The sequence below is a fragment of the Epinephelus moara genome, chromosome 23, assembly GCF_006386435.1.
Source record: "Epinephelus moara isolate mb chromosome 23, YSFRI_EMoa_1.0, whole genome shotgun sequence".
Classification (NCBI taxonomy): Eukaryota; Metazoa; Chordata; class Actinopteri; order Perciformes; family Serranidae; genus Epinephelus; species Epinephelus moara.
Window position 1 is genome coordinate 33,838,903 of NC_065528.1, and position 19,910 is coordinate 33,858,812.

Below are 19,910 nucleotides of genomic sequence, written 5' to 3' on the forward strand. Positions count from 1 at the left end.
CCCAGCCTCTCAGGATACCTTGTGTCAGAGTTGCATGTGCCCCATGCACACCGTTTGACCATTTTTAAACTTCAAATCTTTCTGTAATGCATTTCAATGGACGTCCAGGCAGAGGATGTCCAAGTGTATGGGAATAGCTATACGCACTGTGATTGGCTCATTGCGTTTGACCATGTGACCTTGTGCTAGCTTAGCTAACAGGCTGCTAACGGGCTAACAGGTTTTTCTTTCAGTTCAGTTTGTCTGATTAAAAAGAACATGTTTAACTAGTTTTGACACACTGTGAATCTGAGTAATGTTATTCTACTAAAATATGGTCATACCTCATACAGTCAGAGTCAGATCGTCATTATGACTTAGCCGTTCATACATCTTAATGAACTATGTCACAGATCTTACTGCATACCTGGCAGGCCAGCATCTTCACGTATTTGTCGCCACACAGTTCTGGTCTTGTTTTTGTCCCGGTAATGTTCCAACCTAATTCTTTAAATTACTGGGTGTCAAAAAACAAACAAAATTAGCCCCTCCCCCACGGCTACAGGTAGCTTCTCTGAGGTTTCGATCCATCTGTAAAGAAGTGCACTTCCTTGCGCCGGACACTAGAGGCATCATGTGTACATTTACAGATCTACACACACCAGTCACATACGTAACGCTAGTTAGTAATGGACTAGCGTGCAACACGGCAGCGGTTCCATTGACCGTCGGACCGTGGAGGCGTTGGATTTTTCCTACTCGGGCGTTGACAAGATGGAAGAAATGGAGCGTAACGGTGCCGGAAGTAGGAAATAAATTGCAATCGCAGTTGTAAACAAACAATATTTCATTTATTTATGCAAAAGAAAAATAAGCATAAGCTTTTTTTCCACTATTAAGAGTGATTGTTGAACATAGGTTGATTTCTATGCGGTTGATAATTACTCTATATTTTCAAATTTCGCGTTCATTTCTATATCAGCTCTTTCAATAGTACACTACTCAACTCACCTCAGTTCAGTTGGTACAGTGACAGTCAACATGAGAGATCTTCGCAGGAAGATATTGCTAGCTCTTCTGCTAGATGACTTCGCCAACAGCTCTCGCCGACAGCACACTAGCTAGCCGCCCACATCTGGCCAGGTCTGGCAACGACGGAACCTCGCGGCATTGGTGGGGAATGCGTTGGGGAAACGCTTCGTTAAAACAGGATAAATAGGTTGTGCACCCGGCGTAAGTGAAACCAAGATGTAATTCTGACTCCACCAGCCACAACCGAAGTCGTCAAACACCGTTGCTCTGTTTTGATTTCCAAAAGGTGTCACCATCAGTCGCAGATGGATAGACCTACAACCAATCAGTGCAACGCAACGTGACGTAGCTCTTCCTCACTATGCTAGTTTAATGCTCACCATCGTGTCGCTGGCACAAGGGTGCACAAGCCAAAAATAACATTGTCATGTACTTTGCATAAAGCATGAAGGTTTCACAAGTTGTCAGTCACTGAATCAAACCTGCCCCATATCTGTTAAACACCATCACCGTCATATTTTTTGAAGGGGGGCCAATATAATAACTTAACTGGTCAACAGCCAAACCAAGAAAAAATCCTCACCATCACAACCAGAAATCAACCTCACAGATAAAATCTAAACTTCTCTAAAGTTCTCATCAGTAAAATAAAATCTCCAAACGTAGTTTCACAGAAGTGACGCAGATTACAAACACTGGCAGCATCACGTTAGTTAGTTAGTTAGTTAGTTAGTTAGTTAGTTGTCCTGCAGGGATCATCACGGGTCACAGGAATGGTTTGATCTGACTGGTGAAACATGTTGAAATGAACTTCACAGCTTACATGTTTCAAATGTGGTGAAACAGGCCGGTGACATATAGTTTTCACCCAACCCGTCGTCAGAGGAAGTGGTGCATCGTACATTTCTGCAAAACACGGATACATTACATCTGTAAGTTACCACGGAGCAGATTATGTTTGAGCACGTGCAGAATTGGTGCCACAAACATTGGTGAAAACATTGTGAAGCGTCTCTAACACACAACCACTCAGGTTGTGTGTTGGTGTTGAACAGCGTCTGCAGCTCGGCAGGCATCTCTCTGAGGTGTCTCGCCATCCACCATCCCCTCCACCTGCTGATGACACAGTCAGCTCAGATGCTGCGTCACTTTACAAACACTGAGATGATACTACGTATGAAACGTACAAATGTAACGTACCTGTGGTTTGCAGAAATGTACAATGCCAACGTTTCCCTCTGGAGACTGGACTGATTCATCATCACCGCTAGTTGATGTAAAAATGGAGCGCTTGTGGTTATTGGGAGCGTTCCTGTGTAGACATGGACTTTGGATTGGGACAGTTGGTGACTGATGATACAGTTTGAAAAAGTCTCAAACCTTCAAATTTGCTCCAGTGTTGTTTAATGAAGGCGGAGGATAAAGAGAGGCAGGTGTGTTTGTTTTTAGTGAAATCAACAGGAGGCTTCGTCCCTCCTCATCATGTTTACAGCAGTCCCCCCGCCCCGCTCACCTGGTGACCAAATCAAACGTCCACAGTTCGTCGTACAGACAGATCCTGCTTTAATGTTTATTGCAGAGAGAAAACGATCAAACATCATTAAATATAACACCATGCACATTTTCTCAAATACAACCTGACACTCTGAAAAACACGTGAGCTCGTCTCCTCTGACACGACTTGACACCCGACAGCAGCGACTCGCGTCTTTACAGTTCAGTCGACATGGAGATGATTCTGTGTCTGAACCCGAAGAGAAGACGTCCCTCAGACAGTGGTTGTTTCCATCAGTGCTTCAGTTCATGTTCTCGTCCAGTGACAAACCACAAAGTACCAAACAGATGGACCAGAGTCCATCAGGGTCTATGACAGGACCCGCTCAGGGGTCAAAGGTCAGAGTTCATTAACAGTCTTCGCTCTGTGCCTCATCATCATCACTGCTGTCCTCATATCTGCAGTGAACTCAACTGTTCGTGAACTCAGTCATCAGTTCTGTCAGTAATTGTAGTACAACTCGTCGAGTTCATATCTGACATCACAGTGACATCACAGTGACATCACTGAATAAAGAACCACCAATCAGACAGGACGGAAACAAACGCTCAGTCATGCATCACATAAAGCTAAAATATAACTGTTAAGTTATTGAGTCATGTTGGGTCCTGGATCAGCGTGTCCTCACACAACCGTTCATAAGACGTCCTACTAAATATCGGATGGACACTGGAAAAAGTTACGTACTTAACGCAAAGTTACGGATGTTAGGTTTAGGAAACACGGTGATGATGAACCTTAAAATTACTTTAAGTTCACGTGTTTCCAAACACCGCTCCCCTGAAGGAAAGTCCTGTGCTTTGTAACACACCACCTCAACCTGCCGCTTCATACGACCACTTCCTTCTTTACTAGGATCGGCCTTTTGGACATGTGATGGTAGCTTTTCCGAACACGTGGGTTATGCACGTGGTTGGAAAAGCTACCATCACATGACCGAACATGTGGGTTATGCACGTGTTTGGTCATGTGATGGTAGCTTTTCCAAACACGTGGGTTATGCGTGGGTTATGCACGAATACTCATTTATTCTCCTGTACGAAAATAGATACATGTTTTTCAAATGCTGTAAATGTCACTGCCCACACACGTTTAGCCAACACACGCACGTGGTTATGTTTAGCCAACACACGCACGTGGTTATGTTTAGCCAACACACACACGTAGTTACGTTTAGCCGACACACACACGCGACACACACACGTAGTTACGTTTAGCCAACACACACACGTGGTTACGTTTAGCCTACACACACATGTGGTTACGTTTAGCCAACACACACACACACACACGTGGTTGGGTTTCAGAAAAAAGAACAGGTTTTGCTTTACAATCGTACAGGAAGTGAACCTCCTGGGCGACCAGCCATGTATCATGCTGACATGAAAGGACGGCTTTTTCCATCAGTGTCTGACGCTGGAAGTCACTGACCAAGCACTGGTATTCGATGACTTCGGAGTAGAGGACGGCACTAGAGGACGGAGTCAAAAGTTTCACACAACAACAAATGAGGTGACGGTGGAGGAGATCGTGGTCATGTACCTTCAAACAGAGGTAGTGCTGTAGACGGTGGTGGTCTGTGAGGTTGTTAAATACATCACGACGTGTTGATGGCGAATTCTTTTCACTATATATTATTTTATATTCCTGATTTGTTCCGTTGTGCCACTATTTAAATATCTTGTTCGTCTCCTACGGTCGTTTCTTACTTGTACCACAATACACCACCTCCATGATCTGCAGGGGTTCTACTCTACACAGAGTACTGACAGAAGGCTCCGTCCCTCTCTAACATCAAGCATAGACGAGTCTTACTGGCTCGTGATCGTGCGGGATTTGTCTGAATTTTGTTTTTCATAGGAAAAACGTACGAACAGTTTGTGAGCAGCCTGTGTAGATACGTGAAGATGCAGAGTTTGTGTCTGGGATCATGCAGAGCAGTTGTCCGTGTCCTCAGATGTCAGTTGTGACCTCGTGGAGTCAAACGTTCTGATTTCTGACAGAACTGATGAATAAACTGATAAAATAAGACTTTAAATCCTGGGATGCGTTCAGGCCGCAGCGTGACGCCGTCTGCTACGACAGCCGCTCCATCTCAAACTGGAGTTCGCTGGGCTTGGCGGCGGCGGTGCTCGTCATCACGGCACAGCTCTTGTTAGTGCGGCCGCAGCCTGACTGTGGAGCTTCAGCTGAAGGTCCGTGTGTAACTGTGAGGGGGGTGGAGTCGTCCGGAGTCGCCACCGTGGTGTCCAGCTCTGGTGACTTTCGGCCATAGTAAAGCGCCCACAGCAGCGTAAGGGTGAGCGCCATGGCCAGGATCTGAGCCACGCCGATGGACACGCCCAGGAAACGCAGTGCCTGCAGCTGCTTCGTCCCTCGAATGAAGCTGTAGATCTTCGGACCGCAGCCCTGAAACACAAGCAGAGGAAAAACTGTCAGCACCAGCGGGAATCATCACGAGGCATTTAGCTCTCGTTCTCAGGACTCTACGAACGCAGCTCAGCCTCACAGTTATTGTCCCCCAAGTGGACACTCGTGGTACTGCAACAAAAAAATTCCCTGCAGCCCAGAAAACCTGAACTTTGGATCCATGGAGGTTTTAAATTTGTAAAAGTTTCCTTGAGCAAAGAAAGGCGATTTAAAAATCATGATGTCATCGGAATGTAAAGTCTGTGAGTTGAGCAGGAATTCGTGGGCGGAGCCTGCAGGAGGAACACCAATGCTCATATTCAAAGTAAAGAGGTAAACCCAGGGTTTGAGAAATTTAGCTTTTCTATTTTTAGTTTTTGGGGGGTGAGGTTTGCTTTTTTATTTTTTTTCATGATATTTTGCTTTATTCATTTAATTCCTTATATTTATTTTGGTGATATTTTGCTTTTTTTATTTATTTATTTTTTGTAAAAATTTAGCATTTTTAGTTTATTTTTATCCATAAACAGTTTATTAAGTGATTACATTTATCAGGAGGTATGTACTGATGTTTTGGGTTTTCTTTTTCTAGAAACAGTTTTGGCACTGGGCCAGCAGCTCCACTGGAATGACGCCATCTTGTCGTCCAATATCCATTTATTATTTTATATCTATGCTCAAACTCCAGGCTTCACGAATAAACTAAAGTCACTGTCACTTCCTTTTGTTCGCTCTCAAGCTTCTGTCAATCAGTTTAAACACTTCCTGTACAGACGCTTCACAATAAAAGCCTTCAGACAGGCCATAGAGAGCATCATCCTGTTTTCTCCTGATCGGCTTTTATTGTGAAATATCTGGAGGAAGTGTTGAGTTTGATTGACAGACGGTTTTAATGGTAAAGAAAAGAAACTACTAGATGTTGTTTCAGTCACAACAATATCAATTTTATCAGAGAATTTTTGTTGGTTTTTTATATATTTAATTTTCATATTTTTATATTTAATATTTGTAAAAAAAAAAATCATCAGAAAGTGAAGTCTGTGAGCCGAGCAGGAACGTGAGGGGATAAACATGACTGCGTATATTCCGAGGGCCGCATACTGTGGAGTAAAACCTGGAAAATAGAAACTGTTTGTGGCGTAAACGCTGACGAGTGGCGAGCGACTAAACAGGCGCCATCTTGTGGTCAGTTATGTAATTATTATACATGTGGCACTAATCATCCTCCATAGATCTGTCACAGTTTGATGACTCGGTTTAAATTCTTTATGTCTCGTCTTTCTGCTGCAGTGGAGTCACATGACCAGTGGACGATGACGATGACGATGATGATGGCTCCACACTACCAGAGATGACAGATGAAGAGGAAGAGGAGGAGGAGGAAGCTAACAGTCACAGCACACATAACAACAGGTGGACACAGTAGAAACCTGCTGTTACAGTGATGAACGTCTGTGATTGGACGAAAGCCCCTCTGACTCTGTCATCTGTCGTCCAATCAGAGGCGGCGGTGTCTCACCTCTTGGTGCAGGTCGCTGAGGTCGTGGTAGTGGGCGTGGCGAGCACATCCTGGATACTGATTGGAGCAGCAGGAGTCAGGTGGCCACTCCATCTCTGTCATCTCCAGCCAATCAGTGAAGTAGATCACGCCGCAGCACTTAAACTGTCCACAGGTAAACACACACCTGTCAGCACACGGGTCACGTGACCACCACAGTCTGTGAGTGTGAGTGTGTGTGTGTGTGACCTCTGACCTCGGTCTGGAAGCTGTTCCAGGTGTGTGTGAGCCACTGGTAACGCTGCAGACCGAAGTTTGGCATCCGAGACTTCAGGCTGATCATATCAGAGCGCTGCACCGACGGCTGAACACACACACACACACACACACATACACACACACACACACGGTCATTAGGATTCAAGATAACTTTATTTGTCCCTCGGGGGCTGCCACACACACACACACACACACACACACACACACACACAGACACAGCTTCAGTCTGTCTCAGAGAGGTGTCACACCTGCTCAGGTGTCTCCTCCTGTGTGTGACCTGAACCCTGCAGTGTGTACCTGAGGGCAGCAGAGGTGGGCGGGGCCTGAGATGTGATGGCCTGCGTTAGTGTGTCCCCGCTGATGTCACCAAACTGAACGTCTCTCTACAGTTTATGGACTGTGAGGTCATCACCTGTCCCCAGGTCAGCCAGGTGTGTGTGTGTGTGTGTGTGTGTGTGGGTGTGTGTCAGCTCTGTGCTGATAAGAAACCATTCATCCTGACTACAATACCCACAACCCCCTGAGGCAGGTGAGGCCTGTAGAGACAGAGCTCAGGTGAGATAGTGAGGTCAGCCTGCAGGTAAACAACAAACAACAACAACAGCTGCTGCTGCTCAGTCTGATGATCTGATGCTTCTTCTGCGTGTTAATTTAATGTCGTTGTTGACATGATTATAGAGCTTCATGTTGTGTAGTTATTGTGTACTTGTTGTGTACCTGTTGTGTCCTCGGTGTGTTAGTTGTGTACTTGTTGTGTCTCAGTGTCGGGGTGTGTAACAGGATCTGATCTGAGAGCAGCGTGTTTGACATTTCAGTTTATTCTTAGCAGTGAGACGTGTTTGTAACTGAACCCGTCTGCAGCTGCTCACTACCGCCTCTCTGATTGGTCCACTACACACAAGGGGGCGGAGCCAACACTCACTCAGTATTATCATGTTAGGAAAAAAAACTACAGCAGAGTGAGAGGGACAAAAACCTGTCACATCATCATCATCATCATCATCATCAGTAGTGTTGTCATCTGACATAACGTGATGTGTGCATGTTGTCACCTCGTCGTAGGTCCACACGGCGCTCGCCAGCTCCACGCAGAAGATCACCAGCAGACTGCAGAAATACTGAAACACAAAAACACACACATGTTCAGACTGTGTGTCGACAACCTTTGACCTCACACACACACACGCACACACACACACACACACACACACAGAGGTAAGACTGCAGGTAGAAACAGTGGAGGTGAACGGTACACTGTCAGAGAATATTTACATGTTGAGGGTCAAAGGTCAGAGTCATCAGGAGGACGTATTTATAACTGACCTCAGATCTGCTGCATGGAAACATCACACAGTGACTTACTCCTGGAGGCCAGATGAGTGACTGTGTGTGTGTGTCCTACAGGTGGCGCTACACTAAAACAGATTTAATCTATTATCGTTTTGTGTGAAAGGTTCACTCATGGAATGAAGCAGAGTCGTCTCATCTTTAAGCCGTCTGTGTTCAAGGGACAGGCGTCAGGACGGGATCATGGACAGGACAGGTGAGACGTTTGATGACATGTTGAACAGGATTTTAACTTCTGCAGTGAATCAACACCGCACCTGCAGCGTCAACTCTGAGTGGACACATACGCTACATACTCTTCACCGTAGCCTAAAGGTGCGGACACACCAAACCAACATCAAAGAACTAGCGGTGACGAAAGCCAACTGTTGCGTCGTCTACGTCACCTCACGTCGCCCTGTGTCAGTTGCATTTGAACACACTACACGGACTACATCCGACGGCCAAGTAGCACGTACGTTCTGTGCCTGCGTGAGAGAGAGCGGAGTGAGAGAGTGGTACATCCTGTCAGCCGAGGGGTTTCCTATCTGTGCAGCCGAGCACCGCAGCACCTCCACGGACTATTACATCCAGACGGTCCCGGTGTTTCCTCCGCAGGCTCCACTTCACTCAGCTGCCCGATAAACCCGCTGCTTCTTCCCACTTTAACCTGAATAACAAACCAGGGCTCGGTGCTCCGGTTGGATCCAAACGGAGAGCCGGGGCTAGCTCAGAGACTAGCGGAGGCTAACTGGCTGTGCTTCCCTCCGGTCATGCTGCGGCTAACGCTCCGCTAGCCGCTCCCAGCTAGCTCCGGTTTGTTATTCAGGTTAAAGTGGGAAGAAGCAGCGGGTCTGTCGGGCAGCTGAGTGAAGTGGAGCCTGAGGAGGAAGCACCGGTTAGCCCCGGTTTCACTACAGGCAGATTCACTCGCTACAGGGGCGAGGAAATAAAACCTGAACAGCCAATCAGAGTGATCTCTCTCACCGACAAGCTCCGCCGCCGATTCAACATGCTCAATCGGCTGAAAAGCCGCCGAAGTGCCGACGGTGCGGGACACACCGCAAAAACTAGGCCGACAGACGCTCACCGACGGCCCGACTTTGGTCGACGGCTGACCGTCGGCTTGGTGTGTCAGGGCCTTAACGTGCAGCTCCTCGGAAATGTAACCTCTTGTCACAGCGACGCAGACTTCCTGTTTATGTTTGTAAACTAAAAACCATTTCCTTCAGTAGAAACGAAGATTTTATTTTCTTTGATTTCACAGATAAGAAACAATAAATGAAGTCCTGTGTGTGATTTATCCTGACTTCAAATGAGTAAAACTGTTAGCCACAGGGCTAACTTATACCATGTAAAATGCCATAGGCTTATGCTAATAATGTTAGCATAAGTGTTGAAAACGTTTTTGTATCAGACAGTTGTTTTGTCAGTGAACCTTGTGAGCTGTAATGGAGCCGAATTTTGTGACGTTACCTTTGTCACATGTTGCTGTTGTCCCTGATTTCATATGAGAGGAGGAAAAGTCTGTTAGCTGCTAGGCTAATTTATACAATGTAAAATGCCATAGACTTGTGCTAATAATGTTAGCATGTTGTATTTGTGGGGGAAATGTGTCCAGATAAAGACAAGTGTTTGTCTGTGAATGCTGCAAGTTATGATTATAATGTTATTGTGGGTGATGTCGTCTCCCGGGTGTCTCTGCAGCGACTGAGGGACAGTGGGTGATGTCGTCTCCCGGGTGTCTCTGCAGCGACTGAGGGACAGTGGGTGATGTCGTCTCCCGGGTGTCTCTGCAGCGACTGAGGGACAGTGGGTGATGTTGTCTCCTGGGTGTCTCCGCAGCGACTGAGGGACGATGGGTTCACTTCCTGTCTCTGCCTGTTGCAGTAGCTCAGCAGACTGAAGCTGCTCTCTGTCTCCCATCCTCTCGTCTTTCAGGGACAATCTTATCTCTTCTCTGGGGGACAATGGAGACACCTGACACCTGGCCCCGCCCCCCCAGGTGACAGCAGACAGGTTATGTGTCTCACTGAGCGGAGCAGAGACAGACTGACCTGTGTTCAGAGTTCACCTGCAGCTCCTTTCATCTCTTGAACAGGCGACAGGAGGAACCAGGTGAGACACAGGTGGACGTGTTTACCTGCTCTGCTGTTACCTGGTTACTGTTTACAGTCATTAGTAATCTGATTACTCCTCTACTCCGCCTCAAACTGGACCCTTCTGTCAGATAAAATGTGACGAGCGATTTTTTTCAGGAATGATTATGACAGGTTTTCTCCAACACTTTGTGTTTGTTCGTGAACAGGAGATCGACTGTCTCAGATTTGTGTTCATCACTTATCGTACATTTGTGAATAAAACAAAAACGTACGCACAAATGTAACTGCAAGGAGGAAGACTATTGGACATGTACATTTATCCTGCCAACACACCTTCATAGAGCAGCTCATATCAAATTGTATTAGCGCCCCACAAATGACTTCACATCCTTAACGTACAGCTGTGTGACTGACATAAAGTCACTGAGGTTCAGTTTACGGACAGAAACACGGTGACTCTGACAGTGGGTCATCTCTCAGCCGATTGGCCATACAGATAACAAGATGAAGACATACCCAGGACAGCAGCAGCAGGTTGCATCTGAGCGTGCCGCAGTATCCCACCATGGCCACGATGATGAGGAAACAGCACACGGCGATGATGACGGGATGAACAGCTGGAGAATATGTGAGGACGGCTGCTTCCTCCAACCTGCACACACACAGAGACACAGAGGACAGACGTTTAATCACTTATGGATTTATCTGTCTCTGCTGCTCCGACATGAGCCCAGCAGCTCGCACAGTGACCAGACACAGTTTGATCCAACATGGACGAGTCCTCTCTGGGTCCCCTTAAAGACTCCATGTGACTGGAATCTACACAAACACTGATTTATCTCCACCTCTGTGTGAGTCATGCTGGACAGAGATCAGGGGGGCCGTGGGATGTTGGTGTCAGATGACCTGGTTCATGTCACATAGACCTCAAGGCTCCAGATCCATCAGGACTCTGGTCTTACTGGTTGGGACTCACCTGGTGTGTGTGTGTGTGTGTGTGTGTGTGTGGGACTCACCTGGTGTGTGTGTATGTGTGTGTGTGTGTGTGTGTGTGTGGGACTCACCTGGTGTCTGTGTGTGGGACTCACCTGGTGTGTGTGTGTGTGTGTGTGTGTGGGACTCACCTGGTGTGGGCTGTTAGGGTCAGGACGGTGTTCAGAGAGTCTCTGATCCAGGCGGCCACTCCCAGCACACATGCTGACATCAGCTGGAGACACACACACACACACACACACACACACACACACACACACAAATAAACACACATGGATCAGTTTCTGCTGCCCACAAATAACATCTCAGAATGTCAGACATGCTCTCAGACAGACAGACAGACAGACAGACAGACAGACTCATGGCAGCCTACTTTACTAAAAACTTCAAGATTTCTGTAAACTAACTGTAAACTTTACCCTGAACTGCTCACCTTAACTTCCATGAACACATTTCACTGAAAACATTATTTTTTACTGTAGACATCAACTTCAACTGCAAACATCAGCTGCAAACTCCAACTGCAAACTGCAACTGTAAACTTTAACTGCAAACTGCAACTGCAAACTTCAACTTCAGCTGCAAATTTCAGCTGCAAACTGCAAAACTTCACTGCAAACTTCAACTGTAAACTTCAACTGCAAATGGCAAACTGCAACTGCAAACTTTAGCTGCAAACTTCAACTGCAAACTCCAACTTCAACTGTAAACTTCAGCTGCAAACTTTAACTTCAACTGCAAACTGCAGATGTAAACTCTCACTGCAAACTTTAAGTTTAACTGTAAACTTGAATTTTCAAAGCAAACTTAAAGGTAATTAAATGTTCTGTGTTCACCTTCTACAGAGGGACACATCAGGTCAAAGTGTGGCTCAGATTCAGTTTGTAACTTCCTCCGTTTTTAATGTGACACGAAACATCTTCAACATGTTCATGTGAAAACCTGACCTGAAATGACTCTGTGTGTGAGACAGCTGTTTCCATGTGTGATGTTTCACATTTCACATGTCAAATATCTCAAAATCCCAAATGTCTGTGTGTCACATTATTTCACACACACACACACACACACACACACACACACACACACACACACACACACACAGTTTCTCAGAGTGCACTGTGTGAGGTCATCACGTTTGAAACATTTCAAAATGATTTCACATGTTAAACTGAGTGACGTCACACATCCGACATGTGAAACCAACATCACTCATTTGATTTAATCTCGTCTCTGTATTTAAATTCAAGTCATGTTTAAACCACACGTGCATTAAAGTGAATTCATCCCAGTGACATGTGATGATGTCACATCGAGGCTCGTGCAGTTTTCACATGAGGAGTGTCATCATTTACACGTCACGTTCTGTTTTATGCTGAATCTCCTCTGTAAAGACACATGTAGCTGACAGGTAACCATCAGATTATACACGTCATCCAGCAGCTGCTCGCTCACCCAGAACAGCAGGTTGAGCGCGTAGAGCAGACAGCGCAGACACCTCACCGCGTCCTCCCGAGCCATCCCGACCGGAGCTCCGCCGTCCGGCTCATCTGAGCCCGGGACACCATGGCAACATGCTCACTGCAAACACACAACACGGAGCGTGGAGACACGGCAGTGCAGATTATCACTCATTAGAGAGGAGCCTCTTCTCAGAAACTGCGTCTGCTCCGTGCGTAAAAGCCGCATTCCGCTGCCTGCGCGTCTCCACTCGGCTCAGTCCGGAGTCTGGTTTCAGCAGCTCGGGTTTATCCGTGAGAAGCTCCAGGAAACTTCCACAACAGGTGGTTTCTTACTTTCCCTCAGCCCCGCCGGGATGATGGAGTGTGCGGAGCAGCGCGCAGCGGCGGCGCTGACATTTCCAAATCAATCATCACTCACTGAGCGGGACGCGGCAGGAAAACGCACCGTGCGGGTCACGTTAATGACGCGTTCTTCCGCAGAGTTACGAGTTTACAGGACTCTGCTTAGACGATCCAAAACTGCAGAGCGAAACTCCTCCGCTGAAAAACACAAACTATAAAATGAAAAGCTTTAAACCATCCAGCAGAGTGAGATAAATCCTCTCCAACGCGCTCCACAGCAACAACTTTGTGCGTAAACGTTTCCTCCGCTGCGTCAAAGCTCCAAACGGCCGAGCTGCGGTTCTCTGTGTCGGCTGTGAGTGTAGCCGGAGCCCGGGGCAGTGTGGAGGGGGCGGTGCGCTGTCCCGTCCCGTCCTGCCGCTTCTTCTTCTTCCTCCTCACTAATTAAATGCGCACAGCAGCAGCAGCAGCAGCCTCCCTCCTCCTCCTCCTCCTCCTCCTCCTCCTCCTCCTCCCCTCTCCTCCCCCCTTCAGTCAGTGAGTCCTGGGGGAGGACAGAGGAATGTGTCCGCCTCCAGCCGCAGAGCCGCGGGGTCAGCAGGCCAGCAGGCTGAGAGTGTTGTTGTGTTGAAGAGGATGAAGCTGCGCAGACACACGGAGGCCTCTGCTGGCAGACAGAAGGGGGACACACTGAGACAGACAGAGACAGTCAGGGGGACAAACAGACAGGGGGACAGGGGCTGGAAACTCTGTGTGTACCGACGGACACAGCTCCATACACAGACTGTGTGGACACAAAGTATCGCATAACTTATTTCCTGTCCACATACTTTTGGACACCAGTTTGTGGACTCAAACTTCTACATAAATAAACTACATGGCCAAAAGTATGTGGACACAAACTGCTGTGTATCTATCTAGTTTTTGTCCACATACTTATGGCCAAAAGACCCAAACCACTGGATAGGTGGTGTGTTGTGTCCATATAATTCTGGTCATAAGTTTGCGGACACAAACTAATAAATAATGAAGGATGTGGCCAAAAGTTTAAGGACATCACCAACTGACTGGCCAGAAGTATGTGGACACAAACTAATGTGTGTCTAGGAGTTTGTGTCCACATACTTCTGGCCAAAAATATAGACTATACTGGATAGGTGGTATTTTGTGTCCACTTACTTTTGGACATCTTTATGTGCACACAATTAAATCAATAAAAGTGTGCACACAAAGTGCTCGATATATAGAGTATTTGGCCATAAGTATGTGGACAGAACCTGCTGTCTATCTAGGAGTTAGACGTGAGTGAACACCAGTGTGAGCATGAATCACCTGAGTAAAGTCATGTGTTCATAAATAAACCCGAGCTGACTTTATGTTTTAATGTCAGGCTGAAGAAAAGAAAAACATTTACTCACTTTAATAATCACATTTAATTATTATTATTATTATTATTCTTTATTGTGCAGCAGACAGTTTCTGACAGTCTTTTAATCTGAAAATATTTAAAATAATTATGATAGTACGAGCCATTGAAGGAGCTGCAGGGTTTGTCACATGAAGTTATGTCAACAACAAATTGTTCCTATGATGCAAACATACTTTTTAAACATGTATTTATTCATTTATTTTAATTTATTGCTGCAAAATCAAAACAGTGGCGACGTTACAAGGACAAAACTGAAATATATATTTGTATACACACAAGAACAGACAAAGAAACTAAGGTGACGTACGCTTGACAAGGTGTTTATACATGTACGTGTATAAATTACAGGTGCTTATCATTGGTATGAAATATTCTGTATGTCAAAAAATACAGTTTGCTTGAAAACAAAACCTTTTTTATGATCATGGAAACAAAACTGAAAAGTCTGAACATTCTGATGATTTAATAAAAATTATTTTATTTGTCCTTCAAGCAGCAGAAATACAAATAAAACATTTAAAAATACAAATGTGAAAACAAGAATTAGCCTAACAGCAGCACATCTTCAGTGTTAAATTAAATACTTATATCTGTGATAAAGTTTCTTTGTGGGTTTAAAGATCTGTTAGAATATGTAAATATTTTATATTTATTCTCTAATAATTATTTCAAACACTGATCTTTTCGCAGCAGCAGCCTGTAGCTCTGCAGCTCTCACACACTGTTCACACTACACACACACACAGACAACATCTATACACACATATTTAAATTAGAATATAATGAAATAAAACAATAAATACTTCATTGTTTTATTTTATGATATCTGTCCTACAGCAATTTGCAAATATATTTGTAAAATAATATTCATAAAAAAATAATAATTAATTTTTTGTTTGATGTTAAAAATGTGGAAATTTACAATAACATAAAAAAATAATTAAAATAAAATAATTTTTCCACAAAAGAAACGATCTGCGCATGTGTCCAACTACAACTCCCATAAGGCATCTGTTCTGAGGACGCAAATCAACGCCCGCGTAAGATCCAGCCAATCAGAGCCCCGGCAGCCGTGTGCGTCATCATCTCTGACCTCAATATCTCGGTGTATTTTTTTCTGAGGGAGAAAGACGGCTGCTGGCGGCGCCATATTGAAAGAAGAAAATTGTCACATAAAACGTTAAAACGCGAAAGTTCCCGCCATGTTGTACCTGGAGGATTACCTGGAGAGTGAGTATGGGACGGTACCGGAGCGGCAGCGGCTCCGTGGGCCCGTTTCTGACCGTGAAATGTGTGTGTGTGTCCGGCCGTTAGCCTAGCCGTGCTAACTGCTGTTTGTCCTCCTGGCAGTGATCGAGCAGCTTCCCATGGATCTCCGCGACAGGTTTACGGAAATGAGAGAGATGGACCTGCAGGTTCAGAGTAGGTACAGCCCGCCGGTTACCGGCGCATCACACCGGGACCCAACACACAGATACACACGTTACTAACACACACACACACACACACACACACACACACACACACACACACACACACACACACAGGGAGCAGCTCCGTAACGATTCATTCACACATGAAACATCAGACTCCATCACTCTGTGGTTAGCATGAGAGTTAGCATAGCATGCTAACAGCTAACAGACTGAAGTTAGAGTTTATTTACTGAACACAGCTGTTTGTTGTCTCTGCTGCATCACACAGCACTCTGACGTCACCTGAGTTTATTTAAATCACATCCATGATGTGGCAGCTGCACATAAACTGTAGACTTCAGGTGTGATGTCAGTATTTCTCACTGCAGGAACACTTAATGTGTTTGACTGTGGAGCCTTCATGTTTTGGACAAACAGCAGTCAGTGCAAACAACAACACAAACAATGGACATAAACTAAACTATAATCTCTTATGAAGATGTAAAATAAATGTTTCTCACTGCAGGAACACTTAATGATCTTGTGTTTAACTGTGGAGCTTTAATGTCCAATCAGTGTAATGTTTCACCAAGAAGCTGCAGCAGCAAACAGGAGAAAACAACACATACAGTAAATTAAACTAAATCAGTGGTTTTCAACCAAAGCACAAACCAAGAGCTCATCTCTGTGACTAACCAACGTGTGTTATTATCACTCTTATAACCACGTACATGTTTGTAATTCAACAACCTTGATATAAGTAATTAAAAACATTTTTTAGGAAGAGTTTGTCTCGTTGTGAGGAGATGTGTGTGCACAACACACTGATTACAAATCAAATTAAAATGAGAAACTCATGCAGGTCATAACCTGTGTATGGGCTCAGTTGAGCATCGCAATAATAATGTGTGGTTAGCACAAAATCCCACGGCACACCTGGAGGCACACCTTGTGAGAACAGATGGTCTCCTGTGACACAGAGAAGGACAGAAATGATTTTATTTATTCTACACCTGATTATTGCAGCTCCTTATATTCATGTTTGGGCCCTGATCACACGGGACGTGTTGTGCAGGTTGTAAAACACAAAGCACACGGCACTGCCTTTTTTTGTTAATATAATGCTACTAGTAAAGCTTTTTTTATTGTTACCAGGCAACCACCCCATCACCTCCTCACACTAATCTTCCTGTGTGATCAGTCTACAGTTTGTGTATCCTGCAGTAATCAGTGTGTAGCTGCTGCCATGTTGAGGCAGAGGGTACTGTCTGTAGCTCTGGTTGAGGGTGAGAGGCTGTCAGCAGATAAACAGAGATCTGTGTGGGTACATGAGACCCTAAAAAAGAGGCTGGATCATGGGGAGTACCACCAGTTGGTCCAGGAGCTTCTCCTCCATCATGGACGTTTACAGTACTGCACTTATCTGCTGTTTTCTATTGAGATGGTGCTAACTGTGCTTTGTAAAGTCGTATAGCTCTGGGTATCCAGCAACCACTACCACCAGTTTCTCCTTCATTGTTTACCAACTGTACACTTGTTGTCATGACCACCACAGAAGCCCCGCCTCTCACATCATCCCGTTGGACAATGGGGAGAAAAACAGATGACATGGAGCGCTTTTCTGCTCTGAGTTGAAGTTTTTTCAGCTCGAGGAGTTCAGAGTGCAGAAACAGCGAGCAAAAATATTTTATTTCATCATTCTCATTAAAACCGTGATATAAAAGTGAGCACATCACACATGTCTGAGCATCACGGCACCGGCTTCCTCTCCGTTTTAGAATTAATCTAAAAATGTTGTTCCTCACCTTTAAAGCACAACTCGGACCAGCTCCTGAGTTTATGATGGATGTCTTGATGAACCCAAACATACTCTGACATCATCACGGCAGCCGCGTCTTCTGTTCGCAGGACGGATTTTATAACCAGACGGTGTAAGGCGCTTTCTGTCAGAGCGCACAAACTGTGGAGCGCACTTCCTGTTCAGATACCATCCTCTACATCTGTATCCACTTAAACACATGTTTATAGGTTGGCATTTCTATAAGGTCCCAGTGTTAACTGTCTGTGTATGTGTGTGCTGAAGTGTGTGCACAGAGCATGTGTGTGTGTGTGTGTGTGAAGGTATATTTACACGTTTGTTTTTATCACTTTACAGACTTACAGTTTTATTGTCTTTGAAAGGTGCTTTATAGTTACATGTGTTATTATTAAATTAATCCTGAGGAGACTTCAGAGGCTGTGTGATGCTGTCATATTTTCTGAGGTGGTTAACACACCATTGAACTCTTGTTGCAGCCCTGGATCACACAGGTCTGAGTGGCTGCTGAAGCTACAGATGCTGCGTTCTGTCTAAACTGAGTCATTGTCAGTATTTTATAGGTTATAGATCTGATCTGATGTTAATGTTCTCTCAGTAACCATAAACACTGCGTCTCATTCAGACGCCACGGACCAGCTGGAGCAAAAGGTGATCGAGTTCTTCGTCAACGCCAAGAAGAACAAACCTGAGTGGAGAGAGGAGCAGATGGAGGTCATTAAAAAGGTCAGAAACACGTCTGATGACACGCTGCTCTGTGTGTGATGTCACATATGACGCTCATGATCTGTGTGAGTGTTGTCATGTTAAACTAACACACTGTCACAGATCATCATGTGAACGTCTCGTCCCTCCTCTGCAGGAAACAAAGGGTTCATGTGTCCTCACTGTGTTTCAGGATTATTACAAAGCTCTGGAAGATGCAGATGAGAAAGTCCAGCTGGCCAATCAGATTTATGATCTGGTGAGTGAAGAGTTAAAGTGTCCTCACTGTCTTTCTACATTATAATGTGTTGTAATAAATGATGTACAGTCAGAGCAGATACTGATGGTAGGGTGCAGGATAATATCTGCATGTCACTGGTATCAGCTGGTGTTGGCTTTAAGGTGAGATATAAATTATGACACGTGAACATGTGGAAAACATCAGGTGAGTGATCCAGCACAGGTAACAGAACAACATGGCTGAGTCCCACAGTGCTGTGCTGTCCTCTCAGCATCCACCAACTCAGCTGCTAAGCTAGCTAACGGCTAGCAGGCTAAAGTCCACACTGGTTAAAAGTTGCTGAAGCAGCTAGCTAGATGCTAACAGGCTCCGTGTTTACAGTCAGTTCCTGTTGTGTTTTAGTGTATTATCAAGTCTCTGACTGTGAAATAATAAAATACGTTAAATAAAAGTTCAGATTGTTTGTAATCACACTCCTGAAGATTATATTGATTGAGACAGTGATCCATCCTGATTGATCAGTGATCGAATTGATCACTTTAAATCTTCAGCAGGTGATAAAACATATCGACAGTTGTTAGAGCTCTGTTTGATTTGTGTCAGTGTCGCGGTGCGTCACATATTCAGTGTGTCATCATGTGTTGATTATTATTGATCCATCACAGAGACGCTATTGTTGTTGTTACTGCTGGGGGGTATTCCATCAAGCAGGCTAAAGGCAAATCCAGGCTTAAATGGCCAAGTCTGGCTAATGTGAGCCAGAGTTCTGTTCCATCAGAGTGACTAAGATTAGCCTCACATCGGTAACCATGGAAACCATGGTTCTGGCTAAGCCTGATACATCGAGCTAAACTCCGGTTTCCGTTCCATCAACCTGAGTCACAACTCTGTTCCATCAAGGTGGTTAACCTGAATCCCAGCCTAGTAACCATGGTAATTTATGCTGCTGGGCAATCCTGGTCTGTAGCAGGATTAAGGTGAGGATTAGCTCCATCTATGATCAACACATGTTCAATAAACAAGAACAGACACCTAAAAGACAGTTCTGCCAGAGCTTTACACACTCACAACTGTCATGATAAAATAATATGTAGATTATAAAATATATTACATACTTAATAAAAAAAATTAACTATTAAAAAACAAATTAAAATGTAATAAAAAATAAGATAATTTAAAAAAAAAAACACAACAGTAAAGCCAAAATCAATTTAATAAAAACAAAACTATAATAAAATGAAACTGAGGCATTAAAAAAAAGATTGTACATGAATATGTGATTGCCCTCCATCCCCACCCCACTGTGTTTCCAATTGGCTAGCAAAT

General features: G+C 44.8%; 2 protein-coding genes across 4 annotated transcripts in view; one reads left to right on the forward strand and one right to left on the reverse strand.

Moving 5' to 3' along the window:
• Positions 1-2,550: 2,550 nt before the first annotated feature.
• Positions 2,551-13,416, reverse strand: tspan12 (tetraspanin 12). Its single transcript, XM_050036687.1, has 7 exons — positions 12,629-13,416; positions 11,305-11,387; positions 10,697-10,832; positions 7,805-7,870; positions 6,730-6,837; positions 6,495-6,638; positions 2,551-4,975 (listed from the first exon to the last, which is right to left on the reverse strand). Exons 1-7 carry the CDS (start codon positions 12,692-12,694, stop codon positions 4,643-4,645), a joined length of 936 nt encoding a protein of 311 aa, XP_049892644.1. The 5' UTR covers positions 12,695-13,416; the 3' UTR covers positions 2,551-4,642.
• Positions 13,417-15,438: 2,022 nt separating this feature from the next.
• ing3 (inhibitor of growth family, member 3) overlaps positions 15,439-19,910 on the forward strand; it is an 11,720-nt gene continuing 7,248 nt past the window's right edge. For 2 of the 3 annotated variants that reach the window (XR_007569333.1, XM_050035906.1), the window contains exons 1-4: positions 15,493-15,637; positions 15,758-15,829; positions 18,264-18,364; positions 18,537-18,602. Coding sequence is in view for 2 of the 3 variants with exons in the window: in XM_050035906.1 (XP_049891863.1) it covers positions 15,610-15,637; positions 15,758-15,829; positions 18,264-18,364; positions 18,537-18,602 (267 nt within the window). In the remaining variant the exon portion in view is untranslated. Of the gene's footprint in view, positions 15,638-15,757; positions 15,830-18,263; positions 18,365-18,536; positions 18,603-19,910 lie in introns of all 3 variants that reach the window. The other variant, XM_050035907.1, reaches the window with a different exon arrangement.

What these genes read in the sequence shown, in the direction of transcription:
- tspan12 (XM_050036687.1), bottom strand. Translation starts at nt 12,694, where the DNA reads ATGGCTCGGGAGGACGCGGTGAGGTGTCTGCGCTGTCTGCTCTACGCG. An exon ending in ACCCTAACAGCCCACACCAG is followed by an intron (nt 10,833 to 11,304) that starts GTGAGTCCCACA and finishes GTGTGTGTGCAG; the next exon opens with GTTGGAGGAAGCAGCCGTCC. An exon ending in CCGTGTGGACCTACGACGAG is followed by an intron (nt 6,838 to 7,804) that starts GTGACAACATGC and finishes GTGTGTGTTCAG; the next exon opens with CCGTCGGTGCAGCGCTCTGA.